General features: G+C 49.8%; 8 protein-coding genes across 8 annotated transcripts; 4 read left to right on the top strand and 4 right to left on the bottom strand.

Moving 5' to 3' along the window:
* Positions 1–489: 489 nt before the first annotated feature.
* On the bottom strand, positions 490–4,023 carry TRUGW13939_07847 (uncharacterized protein; the record flags this gene model as incomplete). Its single annotated transcript, XM_035490984.1, has 1 exon — positions 490–4,023. One exon carries the CDS (start codon positions 4,021–4,023, stop codon positions 490–492), a length of 3,534 nt encoding a protein of 1,177 aa, XP_035346877.1.
* A 3,874-nt stretch (positions 4,024–7,897) lies between these two features.
* On the bottom strand, positions 7,898–8,595 carry TRUGW13939_07848 (uncharacterized protein; the record flags this gene model as incomplete). The annotated part of the gene is made up of 2 exons (XM_035490985.1): positions 7,898–8,512; positions 8,566–8,595. 2 exons carry the CDS (start codon positions 8,593–8,595, stop codon positions 7,898–7,900), a joined length of 645 nt encoding a protein of 214 aa, XP_035346878.1.
* An 882-nt stretch (positions 8,596–9,477) lies between these two features.
* Positions 9,478–9,972, top strand: TRUGW13939_07849 (uncharacterized protein; the record flags this gene model as incomplete). The annotated part of the gene is made up of 1 exon (XM_035490986.1): positions 9,478–9,972. One exon carries the CDS (start codon positions 9,478–9,480, stop codon positions 9,970–9,972), a length of 495 nt encoding a protein of 164 aa, XP_035346879.1.
* Positions 9,973–10,423: 451 nt separating this feature from the next.
* TRUGW13939_07850 (uncharacterized protein) lies at positions 10,424–11,327 on the top strand (the record flags this gene model as incomplete). Its single annotated transcript, XM_035490987.1, has 2 exons — positions 10,424–10,682; positions 10,762–11,327. The coding sequence occupies 2 exons, from the start codon at positions 10,424–10,426 to the stop codon at positions 11,325–11,327; spliced, it is 825 nt and encodes a 274-aa protein (XP_035346880.1).
* A 659-nt stretch (positions 11,328–11,986) lies between these two features.
* TRUGW13939_07851 (uncharacterized protein) lies at positions 11,987–13,856 on the bottom strand (the record flags this gene model as incomplete). Its single annotated transcript, XM_035490988.1, has 4 exons — positions 11,987–12,828; positions 12,878–13,293; positions 13,353–13,762; positions 13,812–13,856. The coding sequence occupies 4 exons, from the start codon at positions 13,854–13,856 to the stop codon at positions 11,987–11,989; spliced, it is 1,713 nt and encodes a 570-aa protein (XP_035346881.1).
* A 402-nt stretch (positions 13,857–14,258) lies between these two features.
* Positions 14,259–16,024, bottom strand: TRUGW13939_07852 (uncharacterized protein; the record flags this gene model as incomplete). Its single annotated transcript, XM_035490989.1, has 2 exons — positions 14,259–14,804; positions 14,852–16,024. 2 exons carry the CDS (start codon positions 16,022–16,024, stop codon positions 14,259–14,261), a joined length of 1,719 nt encoding a protein of 572 aa, XP_035346882.1.
* A 1,067-nt stretch (positions 16,025–17,091) lies between these two features.
* Positions 17,092–17,596, top strand: TRUGW13939_07853 (uncharacterized protein; the record flags this gene model as incomplete). Its single annotated transcript, XM_035490990.1, has 2 exons — positions 17,092–17,094; positions 17,180–17,596. The coding sequence occupies 2 exons, from the start codon at positions 17,092–17,094 to the stop codon at positions 17,594–17,596; spliced, it is 420 nt and encodes a 139-aa protein (XP_035346883.1).
* A 1,045-nt stretch (positions 17,597–18,641) lies between these two features.
* TRUGW13939_07854 (uncharacterized protein) lies at positions 18,642–19,913 on the top strand (the record flags this gene model as incomplete). The annotated part of the gene is made up of 1 exon (XM_035490991.1): positions 18,642–19,913. One exon carries the CDS (start codon positions 18,642–18,644, stop codon positions 19,911–19,913), a length of 1,272 nt encoding a protein of 423 aa, XP_035346884.1.
* Positions 19,914–20,088: the final 175 nt, after the last annotated feature.

A 20,088-nucleotide genomic window follows, 5' to 3' on the forward strand; every position in this document is an offset into this window, starting at 1 on the left:
ATCAACCTTCCTATATCTGATAATACCCAGACATGCAGTCTTGTTGCTATCCAAGCACCAGAACCACATCAACAAATACACAATATTCTTTGTCTGCAGCGACCCACTCCCACAGTCCACTTCTAGCAAACAACCAGACATGTCTGGCCGATGTCGGGCGCAGAGCAAACAGACTGGCAACAGATGAGCGTTTTTTGACTTAGATAAGCATGAGGCTCAACCAGGCTACAACACACTGAAGAAGTTACGAGATATAGTTACAACTGCAAAGACCAAGGTATTAAAAAAATGAATTTGAATATTGAATATTTGTATTATGCTAAATCACGCCTGGATATCAAATACAAATACCCTATTACCACAAACATTAAAATGGTATCTCACATACATATATCACACACCCTATACCCATTCCAATGTTGCAATGACCCTAAATAGGAAGCAACCAAGAAACAACGAAAGTAAAAAGAAAGAAAAAAAACGAATGTTTTAGATCATCCCCCCTTCTACTGATGTAGTAGGTGGTGGAGGATAGTTGGCAGGAGCAGTAATGGTTCCTGGCCGAGATCGTCCATGCAGACTGGTCCCTTCACTGGACATTTTGCGAAGTCGTTGGTGTGCAAGTTGGCGCTTCTCGTCATCAAACGACGTCATCGGTCGGCGTTCGTCTTGACTGGATCGCGCAGATGCTGTTTGAGGCCGATGCATGGAGCCTGTGCCTGTGCCAGTCCGTTTGCGGCGAGGGTTCATGGGTGGCACAGCAGGGGGTATCTCCACGCCGTTTGGGAGACTAGCCGCAGCATGCAGGTCGACAATCGGCACGTTGGATGTGGTTGATACAAACGTCGGTTCGGAGATTTGCCATTTGTCTACCTGTCTCTTTGGCAGGTTGTTGCTGGTTGGGCTTCGCTGCGAGATGCTGTTATACGTTGGGCTTGATTGCGACACGTATGACATGCCCGATTCTGGGCCTTCTAGAGGCGGCGTGGCGTTGGCAGAGTAAGCTGCCATGGGCGACGGACGATGGTGAGAATCAGTGAGGTCGACCTGGCCAGGGGCAGGAGCTCTGCTGCTGCTTCTAGACACCCCACCAAACGTGGCAGAGCCTGATCGTTCACGGGCATATCCGTCATCGATATCAACGGATGGACGGGCCGACGAAGGGACAATAGGCGAGCCTCGACTAGGAGGGTGACTAACGGGGTCTTCAGCAACCATTCCAAGGTCGTCTCGCGGCCGTGCGCGGCTTTTGGACCGGCCCGATGTTGACGTGGATCGATCTCTTGATTGTCTGGCGGGAGAGGCTGTTCGGCTTGGAATTGGCTCGGGGTCTTCCTGGCTGCCATAGCTGGTGGTGCGAGAGGGTGCGCCCCGGAAGGGTCGCTGGCGTCCAGAGCCAACTTGAGGGGAGCTGGAGTTGGAGTGCTTACCCAGCCCGTGGGACATTTCATCCTCCCTCCAAGAGTCAAGCGATGGAGTGGATGAATTCATCGATGCACTGCCCATTCCAAGCTTTTTCAAAGCCCTTGTCGCAGGGATGCTTCGGTCTGGCGGACTGTTCTTGCCTGCGCGGCTCTTCAGTGCTGAAAATGTGTTGCTCGTTCTGCCTGACCCAACATCGGGTGTCTGTCGTCCAGAGGCTGGGCTGTTTGACCGGCTGCCGATACGATGCAAATTCTCCTGCACGCGTCTTCGCCGTTCTGCTAGCTCGTTGGCAAAATCTTCGCGCTCCTTTTGTGTTTCGGTACTGCTGCCTCGGCGGTGCCCAAAGTTGAGGTCCGGTTGGCTTGAAGGCGGCATTTCAGTCAGGCGGTCCGACTCAGAACTCTCTCGAGCTTGATTAGTCTGCTCGCGTAAAGCAGCAGCCTGATCGCGAAGTTGCTTGGCCCTCAAGGCTACACTTGAGAACCCAGACACCGGCGGCTCTGGAGGCGGATACGACGGAGGCTTAATTTCAGTCTTTGGAGAAACCAATTCGTCAGACTCGGCCTGGGACTCTTTGACCAAATCTGTATCAAGCCTGAAAGGAATAACATCTTGGTGAACAGACGCTCTAGGTGAGGGAGGATTGGGATAGATGGAAGATTGTGCGCTGTCATGTCTCAAATGAGTGCGGATCATGCTGGACAGTCCGAGGCCGGCAGGGCCCAGAGTTGGAGAGTCTTGTGCTCTCTCCGAAGCTTCTTCGAGGATAGGAGATGGGGGACTGGCGGTGTTTTCTTGGATAGGATTGAGGTCGCGGTCGGGATATTTCACCTCGGGGAAATCAAACGACTCGCGAGGTGGATATGCAACGTCTGAATCTCTCGAAGTAGGGCGAGAGCGGAAGGCTGGGTGAATGCCATCAAAGGCCTGGGACTTGACAGAAGACACCTTTTTCAGAGACTGTTCATCGCCAGCCTGTCCTTCAGAGTCACTAGCATCCAGGTTCAGCATAAAGGTCCCGGTTCGGGGAGGCGAATAGTCTCGAACACTGTGAGCTCTGGAGCCCGGGACGTCGTCGCTGTATCGAGATGACGCAGACTCGGCTTTGGAGCGGTAGCTGGCGTTTGAAAGGCCTCTTGAGCGAACAGGCTCTGGTCGTGAAACGCTGTTGGAAGGAGATTGACGGGTCATCACTGGAGGGGTGTTGCGACCCTCATGCATCTGAAGCTGGCGGCGCATGAATTGTTGCTCATCGAAAGGACCAGTAGGCTTATTGAACAGACCCATGGCGGTTGCTTTGCCCCTATCTTCCGGTTGCAAGTGGGCGTTGAGCGCGGACATCTCCTCATTGTCACTAACAGGCGGACTAAGAGGTGGAACGATGCCGTATCCCGACGGAGAGATGCTACTGCTGCCAGACGTTCGGTCCTGCTGTTGAGAATCGGCGGTCTCCAGCTGGGGTGAATTTGCCGATGTCGTTGGGCTATAAGTGCGGCTTCCAGCAGACGAAGGGTTCGCAGGCGAGAGTCTTTGGTGTCGCTCGCTCAGGTTGCTCGCACTCCTCGAGAAGGTCCGGCTGAGACTTGGGCGTTCGGGCGTTCCTGCGCCAGAGTTTTGCCGACTAAGAGTCTCAAATCTGTTGAACGGGGAGGGAGGCTGATCCTGGTTCTGTCCATAGAGGCGTCGCGTTTTGCTAACGTGGCCCATCAAGGTTGGCGGCACCCAGGTCGACTTTTTGGTAGGAGATGGAGGGGCACCGTTTGTCTGGATGTTCGATAATGGCTGCTCATCGATAGACGTAGCGGCGGTCGATGTGCGAGGATTGGAGTGTCCAGAAGTGGTCGATGACGAGGTTGTTCGCTTGGCCAGGAAAGAAGGAACATCTTCGTACTCGGGAGTGCTCAAGTCGTGCACTTCGTCGACCATCAGGCCCATGCGGGCTTTCTCTTCCCTCTCCCTCAGTCTCATTTTCTGGAAGGCAGACAGGTGGACGTCATCTTCATAAACACTCTTGCCTTTGCTGCCAATATCTTTACCAGAACTACTGATAGGAATCTTGTAGACCTTTTGTCGGCCTCCAAAAAGGTTGTTCCCTTCGCCTGGCCTCTTTCTATTCATGACGCCGCCATGCGTGGACGAGTCGTCGGTAAAGTCATCTGCAGATGCGTATGAATTTGTTCTTCCCATTTCGTCAACAGTCGAGTCTGTTCGGCCAATGTTGAAAGACGAACGGCCGCCGATGGAAGCGACTTCGGCGATATCGGTCAGGGGGCTCGGGTTGTGGCCAAACAGGTTCAGACGTGACTGGCGCTTGGGGAAGAGGACGCTGTCGTCGTTGGCCTTTCCGAGTTTGCTGGTTGGGTCATCTTGTTCTCGGAGCATGCTAAATCTAGCAGAGAGATTGGGCATCAGCAAGCTGGTGCGGAAGTTGTCGCTTGACGGCAGCGCATTTTCCAAGTCGAGAGCCGGCTGGACTGGGATGTCTGCTGCTTTGTTTTTCTTGAATTTGTTAGAGCCCATGAACCCCATGGAGGCGGTCGGGGCAGCTTCGGGCTCGACAGGCTCCTTGACCTTTTTAGTTCTCCGGAACTTATTCATTGTGTAATTAGACCGAGATGTGGTTGCTGGTTGTGGTGGCTAAAAAAAAGAATCCGACTGAAGCGGACGAACACACTCAATGCGTTCCCGTGCCAAGCTGTTTGTTATCCAGAACAAGGGGTCTCGCCAAAGGGAAAGTCTGATCGATCAAGACGACTCGGACGACCTCATAATCGACGGATTCAACTGAGTGTACGTTCTTCAGCTTCGGTTCGACGGGGATATCGACAAGCAGGGCTGGGAGGGTTGAAAAACGTGGATGGTGTGGTGGTGGTGTGGTTGGCGGAAGAATGCTGGCTGCAATGCAAAGCGTGCGGTGCGTCGGTGGAGCGCGTGTGTTTGCGTGTATTATGTATGCATATGCGTACTCCAGGAAGCGGAAAAATATGTGCGAATCGATTGGTGAACAAGTCGAAGAAAAAATCAAGACATGAAACAAACGGATCACGGACAACAAACAGACACTGCCAAAATCAATTGTGCAGGATGGTCGTCGCAGGTGTTGTCAAAGAGAGTGAGGTGGGAGATCAATTGACAGAAACGAAGGAAGGAGTGAAAGAAAGTGAGAGTGTGAGAGAGATGGGAAGGAGCAGAAGAAAGAAGGGAGAGACGACGATCGCTGGTGGAGGGTGAATGAATGAATGAATAATAATGGGCGGAGATGGATGTGGATGGGATGGACGGATCAAGGGTTGTCAACTTGTCATAGCTTTCTTTTCCCCTGCGAGAGACCCGGCTGCTTGGGCGGCTTCGTAGGCACTAAAACCTTACTAACGGACGGACGGTGACACGGAGAGACTTGATTGACTTTTTGGGCGCGTGAGAATAAGAAAAAAAAAATATTGATGGGGGATGGATCACGATGGTGGTGATGCTAGTCAGGTCGAGAACAGGGCGATCGACCCAGGGCCTTGTCGGTACGCGCTAGCAGCGGTACCGTACCGTATGGAGCCGTCCAGGGCAGCCGCTGTTACTGGCCAGTTGTTCCCGCCGCCGGGGGCTGCTGGAGGTAATTTCCTGTCAGTGGGCCATACGAGACCGTCACGGCGGTACCGTGTATTGTTGGTAACTCGGTATTGGCATTAGCGGGCTTATTTAGGCTTTAGTTTTTTAGGCCTTCCAGCTGGCCCAGGCGGCCCCTTGCTGGCAATGCACACGGAGTTAATGTTGCTCTTATTTTACGATTGGATGCAATTGCCGGAGAAAAAAAGACTTGGTATACGGATACATCTTGAGTCTTGTTGACTCGCGCAAACCTTCATTGGCTGGACTGTATGTATGGCTTCACGGGATGAATCGGACGACATCAACTAGAGCACTCTGTAGTCGGTAATAATAATGTGAGCTACGAGGCGGCTATGGGAGAGCCGGCAATAGTCAGGCTTGGCAGCATTCTTCAGCACCAATAACAATACAGATGGATAGTCGAATAATAATGGTAAAACTAAAACTCTCCGTATGCGGTGCAATGCATTCGTGGTTGTACTCCGTCCGGAGTACATGTTGACAAGACCTCCTTACATATCACTTTTCGATGGATCATGCCTGTGGTTTCCTCGGTGATGATCGGAATGCTCCAAGATCTGTTGAGAGCTATGAGGCTAATGATGACAATGGGTGGTGATAAAGGAGACCGACCAGGCAAGGCGAACAAAGAGGAGAGTCAGAGTCAGCTGACCAGCTGAGCGCACAAGCAAACGGTAATCAGACTAGTCCCAGCCAGGCACCCCAGCGAGGTGTGTCGGCCGTGCCCCTGACTAGGCCAGAAACAGACTAGTCTCGCGGGTCCTGGCAGACGGGCCCCCAATGGTGGCGCGCCGTAATTAATTGGGTGGGGCCAGTGCGATGGCTTTCCGTGGATGGCAAAGCGGGGGGAACCCGCCCGCTATCCGACTGGCCAGTACCGGCCGCTAGTCCAGGCCTGGTTAGTCTATGACTTTTAATGTCTTCTAGAAACGAATCAGCCGAGGCCGCTTTCCGAGGACTACTCAGCAGTAAGCGCTTCTTCAGGACTGAAGACCAAGTCTTATATCACCAGAGACGACTATCCGCACGCCCGTTGGGTTATTGTCGGGGCACCCCGTAACCAACGGCTGTGGCTGAAATTATCAGCCCAGGAGTCCAGGACCCTGCTAGCCGTTTCATGTGCTACTGTGCTACGAATGAAATCTGTCCTATCGACGGGTTACAATCTCGCCAATATTATTAGCAGTAGTCCTGACTGCCAACAGCACAACCTGCAGGTTTCCTGGTATGCCATGCATCCAATGTTGGACGGTACTCCGTACATGCATGAGATATGCATGAGACGTATTCGGGTCTATTTTTGTGATTGGTGTATACATGCATATATCCAGTAGTGACCCTGACCAGTCACCACACCATTCACCCTGTTCTTTTTCGTGTTTTTGACTTTTTCTCGTTTTATTTCCAAGTGCAATAGCCATTATTATTAACGTTGCATGGCAGATCCATGATGCGGGACCGCCGAGTCTGGCCCGCCCAACAGTGGATTCATCATTTCAGCACAGGATTCATGTTCGCGATAAAAATTAAAAAAAAATTTTTTTTTTAAAAAAGGAAGAATCCACTGATCACCACGGAAATACAAACACTATCGAAATAGTACCCTACTCTGCTGCCCAGAATAATGAATACGATCTGGTATCACATGGTAAAATACGTAACTATCCGCCAGACTCCAGAGTACTAAGTATGTAACATTATGTGTAAACCCGTCGGAGATTAGTCGTCAGAATCTGCAGTGGCCCGCCTCGCCTCGTACGGGTATGAGAGGTCATTGTTATTTGTTACATATTATTGCTAGGGTTCCGTTCTGGAGGAATGAACATGTTCCTACCATAGCCGAATCTGTTTCAAGCTATTACCGGAGTCTCCGTAAATCCATACTACAATAATAATACATCGTAATGATGATGATAGTAATAATAATAATCGATTCATATTCACCCCGATCACCAACCTAATCGGCGATCGGTTCTGAGCAGCTGGAACGCTAGAATGATAGAATCTCGTCGAACAAATCCTCGGTGGTTATTTAGGTGTTACCTCTGCATCCTTCGGCCATGTGGACGGTAAGCGGCCGGCGGGGGCCAGTAGCCACGCTTTTGACATTCCTTTTTCAATGTACGGAGTAATTCTCTTCCGTATTATTATTACCTTTGTTTATTACCTTTGTTTCGACTAACTAGATAGAATTTAGTAGCCTCAGTGAGTCAGTCTACTCCGTACGAGGTTTACCGTTTTAGTAGGTGCTCCGTACGGAGTAGTACATACGTAGTATAGACCGATTCTTTGTCTTCCACGGATCGTCGGCGGCTCATCCCGCTGCGTCCATTGTTCGACCTGCCTTGTGTGAACATGTCGATTGAATGACATGCCTCTTCTGTGCATATTATACGGCACATTGAATATGATATATATGTTACAAGTGTATGGCCGGATGCAGACCGGATGATCGTCAAACGAGATAGCTAGTATACTCTAGATTACTCTGTACTTGAAGTTATGGGTTTTCACTGGGCTGAAGCTATTCCCTGTCACACAAAGACATTACGGCTCCGATTTCCCTCAAATATCCCCACTAACCTATCTAGCGCCAGCTGCAGCATCAAGATGGCGGCCAACATCAGAACACGTCAAAGAAGCAGCTCGGAGCCTACTTGCGTCTAGTCAATCTTGGGACAAGGAGAACAGATGTATGGGCGCCCAAATCAGTAGTCATGGGGACTGGATTAATAATCTCATCCATAGGGATAGAGGATCTGGAGACCTCGGGCAAGGAGACGAAACTGGCAATTGAATCCCACGGTAAAAGTATAGACGACCTGGTGGCCCAGGCAAGGATGCTATATCACGCCAATGCAGCTGTTGTCAGTCCATACGCAATAGAATCTAGTTGTCGATGTTCGATGGGATAGGAGGGGATCAAGGATAGCACCAAAGCGTTAAAGTCGGGATAACTCTGTTGTGAAGATAGAGCAGCACTGTAATGCGTAAAAAATCGGCCACGGCAAGGCCCTGCATTTAATGGCCCAGGTGTTGGAATATCAATGGACTGAATTTCGAGGATCATCGTGGCAGTTTGTGAAGCGATATCCAGTCGGCGCTCGTCAGTGAGTTCCTCCCAGAGCTTATCAAGCGATTGACCACGGATGTAATCCATCACTATATACCCCATAGTGCCGAAATATTGCGTCTCGTCTGGCAACTGGAAGGAGCGACGGACTCGAGGAGCTCGAATGGAGCAATTTGATGATTCAATGAGTTTTAGTGTTTCCGCCTCACAGGGCAGCACGCTTCCACCACCTTTCATCGCAAGCTCTTTCGAAAGCCGCACGACTGTCGTTCCACCGAGTTGGTAAATGATTGGAGCGGAATCAAGGAGAGCGACAAGTGACTCATTTGTAACAAAGTCGAGGTCAACGTTATCTGGTGGAAAATCCCCACTGTCGTCCTTACTCGCGGGCTTCAAATTGGGATGTCAGTATGCAGAGACAAGGGGCTGTGCAGACCACTTACGTCAACAATTGGGCAGAAAACTGGTTCCATTTTAGTAGGAGTGATAAGAAAGTTCTGATAATAGCAGGAGAGTACGGTTTAAGAAGTACGCTCTTCCACGGATCGTCGGCGGCTTATTCCACCTGCCTCGTATAAATATGTTAAATAATATATTTATTTCTTAATTATCTTAGACAGTATAACCAAGGTCTTACCCTCTTACTATTTGAGGAAGTAGCAGAAAAAGGGGCGCTGAGCCAGAACTATTCCAACGGAATGTCCAACCCGGGCAAAGAACAGGATCCCCAACAGAGTGATAGTCGGAAGCGGTGTTTATGTTAGACAAGAGACAATCGCGATTGTACAATGACATAAGCTAGGGTCTAATCCCCAAGTGAGCGAGCGAAATATGTTGCAGTCTGCTTGGGAGAGGTCCAAGGAGAGCTAACTTTATGTTTGTATTGTTTGCATCTGGTTAACAGGCTTTCCCCCACTTCCATCTCCCCCTAACCAGCCAGACTCCGCTCAACGTTACCAGTCTCCACTCAACTTTAGTAGACAAGCGATCCGATCTTGTGCTATTATCTATTAAGTTTTGCACCATATATAACACCCATGGATCCGTCGAGACAATCCAGTCAATCCAGTCAACCCTCATCAAGTCATACACCACATTGTCAAAAAAAGAGCTGCCCTCAGCGAAACTGTATTCACCATGACTGTATATGTACTCCAATCTTCTGGTGCTCACGATGCACGAGATATTGGTGTGAACATTGTTGGGAAAGCATTGATGCACACGAGCCTCTAGATGAGGAGTTCCCAGGAATGAAAGATCATTTGAAGACAATTCCCAAACATGCACATGGGAAAAAGAATGTTTCTCGTCCTAAAGGGATAATCAGTGAAGAAAACACGACAAACAGTTTACTTATGACTCAGGAGGCGCAGGAGCATACAGTACACGAACTTCATACACCCGGAACATCTTCAGCTTTGGCAAATCAGGTAGAGCAAAGCACACGGAAACGGTTGATGATGGCTCGTGAAAAGCAGGAGAATACGGCACAAGCACCCCATGCGTCTGGCACAACTCTAAACCTAGCAGACAATGGGGAGCAAGACACACCAAAACAACCCCAGCAAGGATTACCTCAATCGCCAACACTGGTCAGAGTTCCACAAGACCGGGCTTTGCAAGATTACCACATGCAATGGATGCTGCTCGAGAACCAGAACAAGAAGCGATTGATGCTGTTTCGCGAAGAGCATGAGAAAGCGGCGCAAGCACCTCATGCGCCTGGCACATCCTCAGACCCAGCAGATCAGATAGAGCTCCCACGGGCCACCGATGCAACCCAGCACCACGCAGAGCTCGGTTTTGGAAGATTACCAGATGCAAAAGATGCTGCTCCAGCAACACCATAAGAAGCATTTGAAGACAGCGAGAGATGAACAGTAGTATCGACTGCTTCCATTTGCGAGAATCTCATAGTTTAATAGTTTTATCTCGGGACCAGTCTCCATAGTCACCGCTTGTTGAAGGGCATTTTCCTAATCCGGCTGATGGTGTAAGGAATGAAAGAACAGAATGAATTATATGCTGCATTAATTCAAGAGGTACACTCTTCCACGGATCGTCAGCGGCTCATCCCGCTGCGTCCACTGCCTTGCTTAAACTTTCAATGTTACCATGTACATGTATACAATATATATGTTATATAGTAGTGTATGCCGGATGCGGACCGGATGATCGTCGATGACGCCATGGCAGCCCCGCATCCAGATCACAATGTGATCTCTTCCTCTTCAATTCAAACTACACAGAAACACCAATTAATTAATTAATTAATTAATCCTTAAAGCTAACCATCCCAAAATGTCCACCCCAAGAGTCCTCCTCCTCGGCGGCCATGGCAAAATCGCCCTCTATCTCACCCCGCTACTGCTCGCGCGCGCCTGGAACGTAACCAGCGTGGTCCGCAACGCCGACCACGAAGCCGAGATCCTCAAGCTGGGCTCTGGTCAGCCGGGCAAGGTCTCGGTGCTGGTGTCGAGTCTGGACGATGTGAAGAGTGTCGCGGACGCGCAGAGCATTCTGGACAAAGTGCGTCCAGAGTATGTTGTTTGGGCGGCTGGTATGTCCCATGATCCTAAAAAAACTCCCTTGCGGGACATGTCAGAAGTTATATAATAGAAACTGACGATGCATCACAGGTGCCGGCGGAAAAGGCGGCGCACAGCGTACAGTTGCCATCGACCAAGAAGCTGCCAAACACTTCATCAGCAGCTCCTTCGCAACACCGCAAGTGCGCAAATTCCTACTCATCTCGCACATCGGCAGCCGCGCCACCCGACCCTCGTGGTTCTCAGACGCCGACTGGGAACGCACAAACAAGCTCTGGAGTAGTATTCTGCCAGACTACTGCAAGGCCAAATGGGAAGCCGATCAGCTACAAACCGCGCTGGCGGCGGTGACCAAGCGCAAAGAGCCAACCAGGCACTTTCAAAGCATTAATCTGCGCCCGGGCACGCTTACGGATGAACCAGCCTCTAGCAAGGTAGCCCTGGGCCAGGTGCCGATTGGCGAGCGCAAGATTTCGAGGGAGAATGTGGCTCTAGTGGCGGATCGGTTGCTGGCTAGAGATGATACCGAGGGTTGGTATGATGTACTGGACGGCGATGAGCCGGTGGATGAGGCTGTCGAGCGGGTTGCAAAGGCCAAGATTGACACGATTGGAGATGAAGATGTTGAGGGGTTTGTGAAGAAGTTTGGTCTATAATTCATGAGTATGATAGTCCCTACAAAATCTGTGACGTACACTACACCTATAGTAGTATATCGATTTAAATCAACTGTTTTAATTTAACTTTAATATCACTCCATTTTAACAGGATATTAATTCACTTGTGACATCATCTAGAGTCATGTATATTCACCCAATTAGAATCGATATACCGTACAAACTGGTCAACTGGTGTATGTATATTACTAGTACATCTAAAAGTCACCAACCATGGAAATAACCAAATAGTGTATTTTAAAACCTGTTTAACAGCCCCAATCTACTTGAATCTAGGCAATCATGGTTTGTTTATTTATTATACATTACATGTCATTACGCGCCGCCCCATGCGTTCTTTGGGACGCGTTTCTTGGGTCGAGCTAACTTAGTGCTTCTCCGCATCTCGCGTGTAGACTCGGAGGAATAGTAAACATACAGTTATAGGCTTTTTTTGGTTAATAATTATCTAGTGTGTAAGGAGAGTTGGGTAATATCTTTTTTTCAGTCGGTGGTTTCAATGTGAACATTAAAGGATAGTGAGCACTTGAGACTTCTGTGCATACTTATACATAGTTGATATCAACACATTGATTATGTACTCCAGAGGTCAATGTTGATGTAAAAACATACATGTATCTAATTAATAAATTATATCCCTATACAGCGACCATCCTCCTCTCCACCACCGGCGCCACCACCGGCAACCCGTCAGTATGAAACCGTCGGATAACCGCCCTCCTCGCCCTGCGAATGCCACTGGTATGGTCATCTGCAATATCTAGCTCGCTATGATCCGCGTCGGCCCTCGCAGTCTTGAACATCTCCAGCAGAAGATTCGTATCTGTAACAGCCCCCTCCGCATCAATTAACGTCTCTGTGTTCTGAAAGCAGGAATACCCATCAAACCCAGAGCCGATAAAAGCCGCCATTGCAACTATATAAATTTGCTCTCTGTCGAGCTGTTGGGGAGTGTCGTCCTGTGCACGACTAACCAAAACGCTGCATACCCTCTCGCCCTCTGGACGCGTCCAGTCTATGGTCACACACAGACCAACAGAGAGCTGCAAAAAACGCCCGTCAGAATACGCATTCGAGACTGAATTTTCCAGTGCCTCGACGAGTACGTGCCCACTGACTCGCTTGACTACAAATGCATTATCAAACGGGCAAATCTCAATCACGTCGCGAATGCAGAGCGGCGCTGTACCGTTAGTAGTGCTTTCGATGACCCGGTCGCAGCGTATGCCGCCGCTATTGATCAGTGCAATGTCACAGTTGTAAAAAGCGCATGTTGCGTCCGCGAGCATGTTACCTAGGTTGGTTTCCTCTCCTCGGACGAGTCGGCTTCGTCCTTCGAGCGGGACGGCAGTGTGCAACAGCGGCCGCTGGACATTGTTTTCGATTCTGTCGTGGATGGTGTGGAGGGCGTTGAGAACTTGAGGCGAGGGGGGGATGGTGTTGTAGTTGGGTAGCTTTTCGAGGTCTATGATTTGTTGTACTGTTATTCATTAGTACATGGAATCAGCCAAGCAGGTTATTGAACTAACATGATATGTTAGATATAAAAGCGTTTATTTGATCATTTTTCCCAACTTGCAGGCGAAGAATCGAAAGCCCACGCCAATCGCTGCCACTCTTGACAACCCGCACATCGCCTCTAAAGTTGCTTATATTGGCCACATCATCACACCCGGACTGTAGTGTGTTTGGATCCGGGTTATTGTCGCCAACAGCCCTCCGCACAACGTGATGATCATGCCCACCGAGCAGTATATCTACCCTTGCAGCGCCTGAGAGTGTGGCATTAGCCACGGCTAGATCGTCGACTAGACGCATATGTGTGATAGCAATCACGAGATCACATCCTTCTGAAAGACGGAGATGAGAAGCGACTTTCTTAGCCACAGTGGAGGGATCTAGGATGGTGCATTCCGGCAGATGTTGGCAATTAGACGGCCAGTCACTATACGAGTCAGAAAGAACGGTATCTACCAGTTTGTCTTTAAAAAGGTATATCCATACGTTCCTGCCAACCCAAAAAACCCAATCCTATACCCCGCAACTTCTTTCACCAGATACTCCCGATCACCAGCAAGCAAACGGCGGTTTCCATCCTTCCCCGAAACCGCATTTGCCAAAAGCCACGGAAAACGCGTCTGTCTGGCCAGCTCGATCAGCCGTACCTCGCCAAAGTCAAAATCGTGGTTCCCATAGCAGGCGGCATCTACCCCAAGACCGTCGAGGACTGGCGCCATGTGGCCGCCGCGTAGGACCGCGGCTTCGAGTGAGGGCGAAAAGGCATCGCCGCTGAAGATGCGGAGTATATTATTATTATCAAGGCCGCTGGAGGATGGACTATCTTCTGCGATGTAGTCTGGATTGGAGAGCACGGTGGCGAAGCGTGCGATTAGATTTGTGTTGGATATGTGGTACTGCTGGCATGAGATTTTAATACATTGATACTGTTTAAATTCCACGCACCACGTCGTTGAAGTGGAGGATTACAAGCTCCTGAGACTGAGCCATTGCTCAGATCCGGATGTGTCTCATCTGCCGGTGAGGAAATATCAAGTTCAAAGACAGTGCTAGTATGCAAGCTTGGAGTGAGTCAAAGGCGATCTTGAAGAAGGGGCGGGCTCCCGAACCCGTGATTGGCCGCCGCTAGCCCTACATGCATTCAGAAGGAGAAAAAATAATACTTTAGTAATTTGTAATGCATCAAGAAATATATACGTGCCACATGATTTAACAAGCAGCAGAGCGAAGCGTGAAAGACACGATATTACTGTATTAAGGAATACCACTATAAGGATGTTGGGGCAGATAACTAGAGGTATAAGATGCAACCAAGACCAGCCATTAGGTGATCTGATAACAATACCGAGAATATTCGTCGTACTGAATGCAACAATGGATGCAACCTATGTATCAACTCAACCCCATGTTGACATCATCTCCCAGTCCCAGCTCTCTCTCCGCCCGCTCTGTGCCACTGCTCGCGCGAGCCGCCCATCGGTCATGCCGGTCCTGTGATTCTTCAAGTTCTCGATCCCGAATGCTCTGGCTGTCACCGTCACCACTGCCCAGCGTTCGGCGCTGTGAACTGGCCGAACTCTGCTGACCAGGACTGGTGCTGTACACGCCGAAGGAAGCTGTCCGAGAATGCTGCATACTGATCGGCCTGGAAGTCGCACTCGTGCTGGCCACTTTCTCCAGGGATGGGTTTTCAGGGATTTGGCTTGTGGAAGCTACAGAGATACTGGACGGCGACGTGGGAATATTTTTGTCCTTTGAACCGCCAAACCAGCGCCTTTTTCGCACGCTCCCTGTTATTGAGGCTGTATCATCTTGTACTTTATCCGCATTCTCGCTAGTAGTAGTGTCTTCGGTTTCTACAAGCTCAGCATCCCTATACCACTTGCGGCGACGGGTATATTTGCCCCAGCTGTCTTGTCCACGGCGTCCATCTTGCCACTACAGAGCTGTCAGCTAAAATTCTCATTATATGGTGCAGGTCATACCTTGTTGTCGTAATAGATCCAACCGCCTCCATCACCCGAATCGTCACTGCCTTCGATGCGCCACTCGCTTCCTTCAACCCAGCGCCATGCCGCGTTCCCATCCTTGGCGTCAGGCAGCTCGAAATTATCTTTCGGTGGCACGGAATTCAAATGCTCATCAGTCCAGGCACTGCGTTCATGGGGGAACAAAGAATATGTCCATCCAATACCCAGCCATCGTCGCTGGTTTTCATACAAGATGAAGGTAAAACGCACCCCGCCGTCACTTTTTGATGATGTTGCAATCGCAGTCGCATAGCCATTGGACCGAGATTGTGTTTTTTCTTTCGGCTTTGCTTCGGTAGAAAAGTTGAGACCTGTCAGGAAAGTACAGATCCGGCGGATGGCGAGAGATCTCCACAGGATGACCCGAAAGACGCGAGCAGGGCTCGAGTGGTATGTAAGAACGACGGTGCCGACTGCAAGAATAACGCGGCGAGTGGTGATGATATATAGGGGGGGAAGTGTAAGGAGAATCCAAATGGGTGTAATACAAATAATTCGAATCAAAAGCGATGTAAGAGCAGGTCTGGTAGTGGCAGATGTCGCCGTACTCTGCGTAGAAAGAAAATCGGTCATTTCTAGTAATGGACCCAACATGATATTGCAACGAGTGGTAAACTCTCTCATTGTCTCGACAATTTCATCCAAACTCTTTTGGTGTCGAGTAGCGAGCGTTTCAGGCGATTGCTTTTTATGCCGATGTTTTTCCCCCGTCACCCCGGTCGACGACAGAGGCGAATACCGTCTCGAGTACATGCCCAAAATCAATGCCGTGACCACCAGGATGGGGCCAGCGTACAGGATAATGGCATCTGAGTAGAGGACGATGGCCCAAAACCCGGCCACAAGCAGAAAGCTTGCCCATGAATCACCGCTCGACCATGTCAGCAGTCCGGCGAGTTTATTCAGCGGTAGTAAGAAGGGATGCGAATGCGCCAGAGCGCGGGTGACCGGCGGGGGAGTAGCGACTAAGAGAGGAGATTTTCGATGGACGATGACACTCGAACGCTGTCGAGATGCGAGCGACGAGCCGGCTATCGTTGTGGGAGAGAAGGCGGCGACTGTAGGTGGATTGGAGTCGCGGAGAGGAGACGACGCGCCATTGTCGGAAAGATTCGACGGCGGCGACATGGAATCGATCCACGGGGATTCTGAAAGGAGTGTGTTAGAGGCAAGTCCAGTCCATGAGCAGGATGATGCGGTGTCGACGGGTGCAAAAGAAGAGGTTCTGAGATGGACTTACCAAGAGCTGCCATGCACAAACTTGTTCGACTACCTCCCAGAGATCATTGCGGGCGTTCGCATAACACGGAGCAGCATGCAGCTGAGAGATATGGAATAGCAGAAGGAAGGACGAAGCGAAAATAGTTACTAGTCGTAGCAGTTGAATGATCCTAGTCAACACGAAAGAACCGGAGGAGATGGAGATCGGCTGCGGGGCGAGAGCCGAGCCTTGTTCGGCATGTGACCGCCTTCCCCATGCTTTCGGCCCAGGCTTTATGCTCGTCCCAGCTGGGTAATCATAGCGCGTTCCCGAGGATACTATAATAATCCGAGATTTAACTAGTACTACTATCTGCATTTAGCTCTTTTTTTTTGTCTTTCCAGCAGCAAGAGGCCGGCTCGCAAGGATACTTCTAAGCTCTCCACAGGCAGATGTACCTAGGCACTTGCCTATTCCGGACTAGCGCACCCAACTACGTCAGTGGTCCAAGTAGTATTGATATTATTATTTGCCTTGGAAGTAGTCTGTCCGACGTCGAATGGTTTCTGAGGAAATAGTACTACAGAGGGCGTCTTTAGCTATGTCTGCGAACTGGGTAAAAGTCACTACTCTCGGAGTATTTACTATTCCGGAGGTCGTATACTAGGGAGTATCGGGGACACCTTTGCATTGTAGACATAATAGTAGCATTGATTCGATTAAATATGAAAGTACCCTATCCTCTTGTCAATAAAAGAGTATTAATAATATTATATTATTATTCCAATATCCTCTCGATCGATCAACCATGTTTGCACAAATTTACGCTTTGGCGTCACGTGATCGCCACCAGACTAACCGCTTCTGGGCGACGGCAATTTTTTCCTCTGCTCCGAAGCCGATCAGCAGGAGGTGAGCAAAACAACGAGCCCATCAGCCGCTACTATCTACATCCATCCCTCTGCTGAGAGAGGAATTTCGTCGGGGAAAAAAAATGGTATGTTTCCTTGGCTTATAATACGCGTTCCCAACTCGGTCTCCATTTGTTACTCGGTGTTTGCTTACCAGTGATTGAATGACAGGCGCACCGCATTTTGACCACGATCGTTCTCACCGGCTCACGCGTGTTTGGCCGGGCCTTTGTGGAAGCATATAAACAGGCTTCTGCAAGCTCCAAATACGCCGCCGAGATTAAAAAGGGCAACGTCACCGGCGCCAGTACATATGCCTCCAACGGACTTTCCCTCGACGAGGCCTGCAGGATTCTCAACGTGAAGCCACCGGCAGGTGGCCAAGTGCAAATGGAGAATACCATGGAACGATTCAAGAAACTCTTCGATTTGAACAACCCTGAAAAGGGTGGCAGCTTCTACCTTCAAAGCAAAATTCTTCGAGCCCGCGAACGCATTGAGATGGAGGTTCGCGAAGCCGAACGCCACACCAAAACGGACAACGAATTGAAGGAGGGATGGAAACCAAAGGTTTACAAGGACCGGTAGTATGCTATCGCTTTGGAAATTTTTTCTTTCTTTTCCTCTTTCCGGCAACCCTCGGTCTACGCAAAATCCGACTTGGTCGCATTGACATTGACCACATCGTCCACAATCTCCCTTCCATCTCCATTTCAGCATGTTAGAAAACTGTATCATATTATATGAGCGGCCGAGTCCGCTGTTGTTGGGTCATTGCATAGCATGGCGTTTATTTTGGATTTCCTTTGTCGCAGCCGTGGCCGCAGACTCGTTTCCCAAGCCCTGGCCGATCAGGATGGACAGTATATATGAGCGTCCAAGGATATAATAGGTATTGGGTCTGCGGTGACAATCGTGCTACTTTTCACCTTGTGATCTTAGTGTAATATACTATGAATTTGAGAATGATAAAAAGACCTTGACAGGTACAATCTGTTCCAGTTAATCATATAGAAATAACAACAACATATAAAGCAACTCCACGCGATATTCTGTGTCAATTGCTCCGCTTTGTCATCTTGGCTTCCGGCCTCCGGATTGCTGCACGGCTTTGTCCCACCCCACGTGTATTCTCACCACATTCCAATTTACGGTTCATGGCAGCACGGCCTGCCCAGTTTCCCACCAAACCCAGGATCTAGAAATAGGTGGAGTATCATCCCGGCTAATTCCTAATATCGGCGACCTCAACAGCGATCGCCGCGCCCTTTTCAAAGGATGGCGCCATCGGCCGGGCCCCGCGGGGGCTGTCGAGGCAGCATGCAACGGTCTCATCCAAGCCAGGGACAGAAAGCTCCAGGACCTGATCCCAATCTCGCAAATTCTTGGTTCGATCAAGACCGTGCACTATACTTCTCCAGATTGGGCATGGTTTCCTGATTTATAAGTGCGTGGTTGCCAGATCGGTCTTATCGGAACAGTTATTCCTTATCGGGAATTTTTCTCGCCTCTGGAGAATACAAATTGCCCCTCCACCCTTTGGTTTTCTGTCCATTCCCCATACTCTACAGATTGCTCCCGACAGTGTTTTGGGAGGGTTCAACGGTATTTTTAATTACCAAAAATCCAAGACATGGGTCGTCCGGCGACTCCCCTTTCTCAAGAGCTGCCACCGCTCATCCTCGGCACCGCTACGTTTAACCACCAGTATAACGAAGACCCCTTTGCTCTGCCGACGACGACTATCGTTCACCGCGCGCTATCCTCGGGGATCAGAGCCTTTGATACTTCACCATACTATGGCCCCTCCGAAGAGCTACTCGGCCGTGCTCTAAACACCGACTGTGTCCAGCGAGACTTTCCCCGCCACACATATCGTATACTGACAAAGGTGGGCCGGATCGCGGGTTCTTCGTTTGACTATTCTCCCGCGTTTGTTAGGTTCAGTATCAATCGAAGCCTGCAGAGATTTGGGACGAATTACTTGGATGTCGTGTACTGCCATGATGTGGAATTTGTCAGCCCTCAAGAGGTAGTCGGCGCTGTGCGGGAACTTCGTCGAATTCGCGACACTGAGGGGACAGTGCGATATATTGGTATTTCAGGATACCCGGTGGATGTGCTGTGTTCCCTGGCAGAGCTTGTTTTGAAAGAGACTGGCGAACCTCTGGATGTGGTCATGTCATACGCCAATTATACGCTGCAAAACACCTCACTCTTGACCCAGGGTTTACATCGTCTTCGTGCCGCCGGTGTGGATGTCGTTCCTAATGCGTCTCTTTTGGGGATGGGCTTACTACGGAACCAGGGCGTGCCTGTTGGAGCCCACGGCGAATGGCATCCCGCGCCTAATGGGCTGAGATCTATTATTCACAAGGCTAGCGAATGGGTGAACTCCAGAAACGAAAAGCTTGAGAAAATCGCCATCCGCTATGGACTGGAGTCTTGGGGGCAAAAGGGATCTTCTGTCGGGGCTTCGGGTCATCCCCTCGAATCGGTAGACCCGGCTACAGCCCATCTCAGCACTGGTCAACGCCTCGGGGTCAGCGTTTTGGGAGTCAGTTCTTTGCAAGAACTAGAGCAGTGTCTACAGATATACCGGGAGGTCCTGGATAGTTCCACGATTGTCACTGATGACGAAAACAAGTCAACTCTATCGCCTCAATTAGCCGAATTTGTGTCCAGTATACGTGCGACTCTTGGCCCTGAATGGGTTGACTATGCATGGCCAAGCCCTGGAGCCGACTTTGTCAATGTCCTTCCAGATAGTCATGCCAGCTTTTTGAAAGAGCAGGTCGGCTATCTGTCACAGAATACACACATCACTGCTGTTGCCGAAAAGGCAGAAAATGTGACGGTCAATGTAGACGAGGTCAAGGAGGCACTAACGCCACCTCGCGCGTGAGGTTTTTACAATGTACATATTGTCATACTTGAGGTTTGAGGCATTTTCTCACTCCTATATACATAAGTGGATTTGCAGGGTGGGTCCGTTCTTTCATAAGACTAGATAGTTGCGTTTTATACATTCTCAACATAAACACATTAAGCCATTAGAAAAACAACATCTGCGGGGTTAT

The sequence above is a fragment of the Talaromyces rugulosus genome, chromosome IV (assembly GCF_013368755.1).
Source record: "Talaromyces rugulosus chromosome IV, complete sequence".
Classification (NCBI taxonomy): Eukaryota; Fungi; Ascomycota; class Eurotiomycetes; order Eurotiales; family Trichocomaceae; genus Talaromyces; species Talaromyces rugulosus.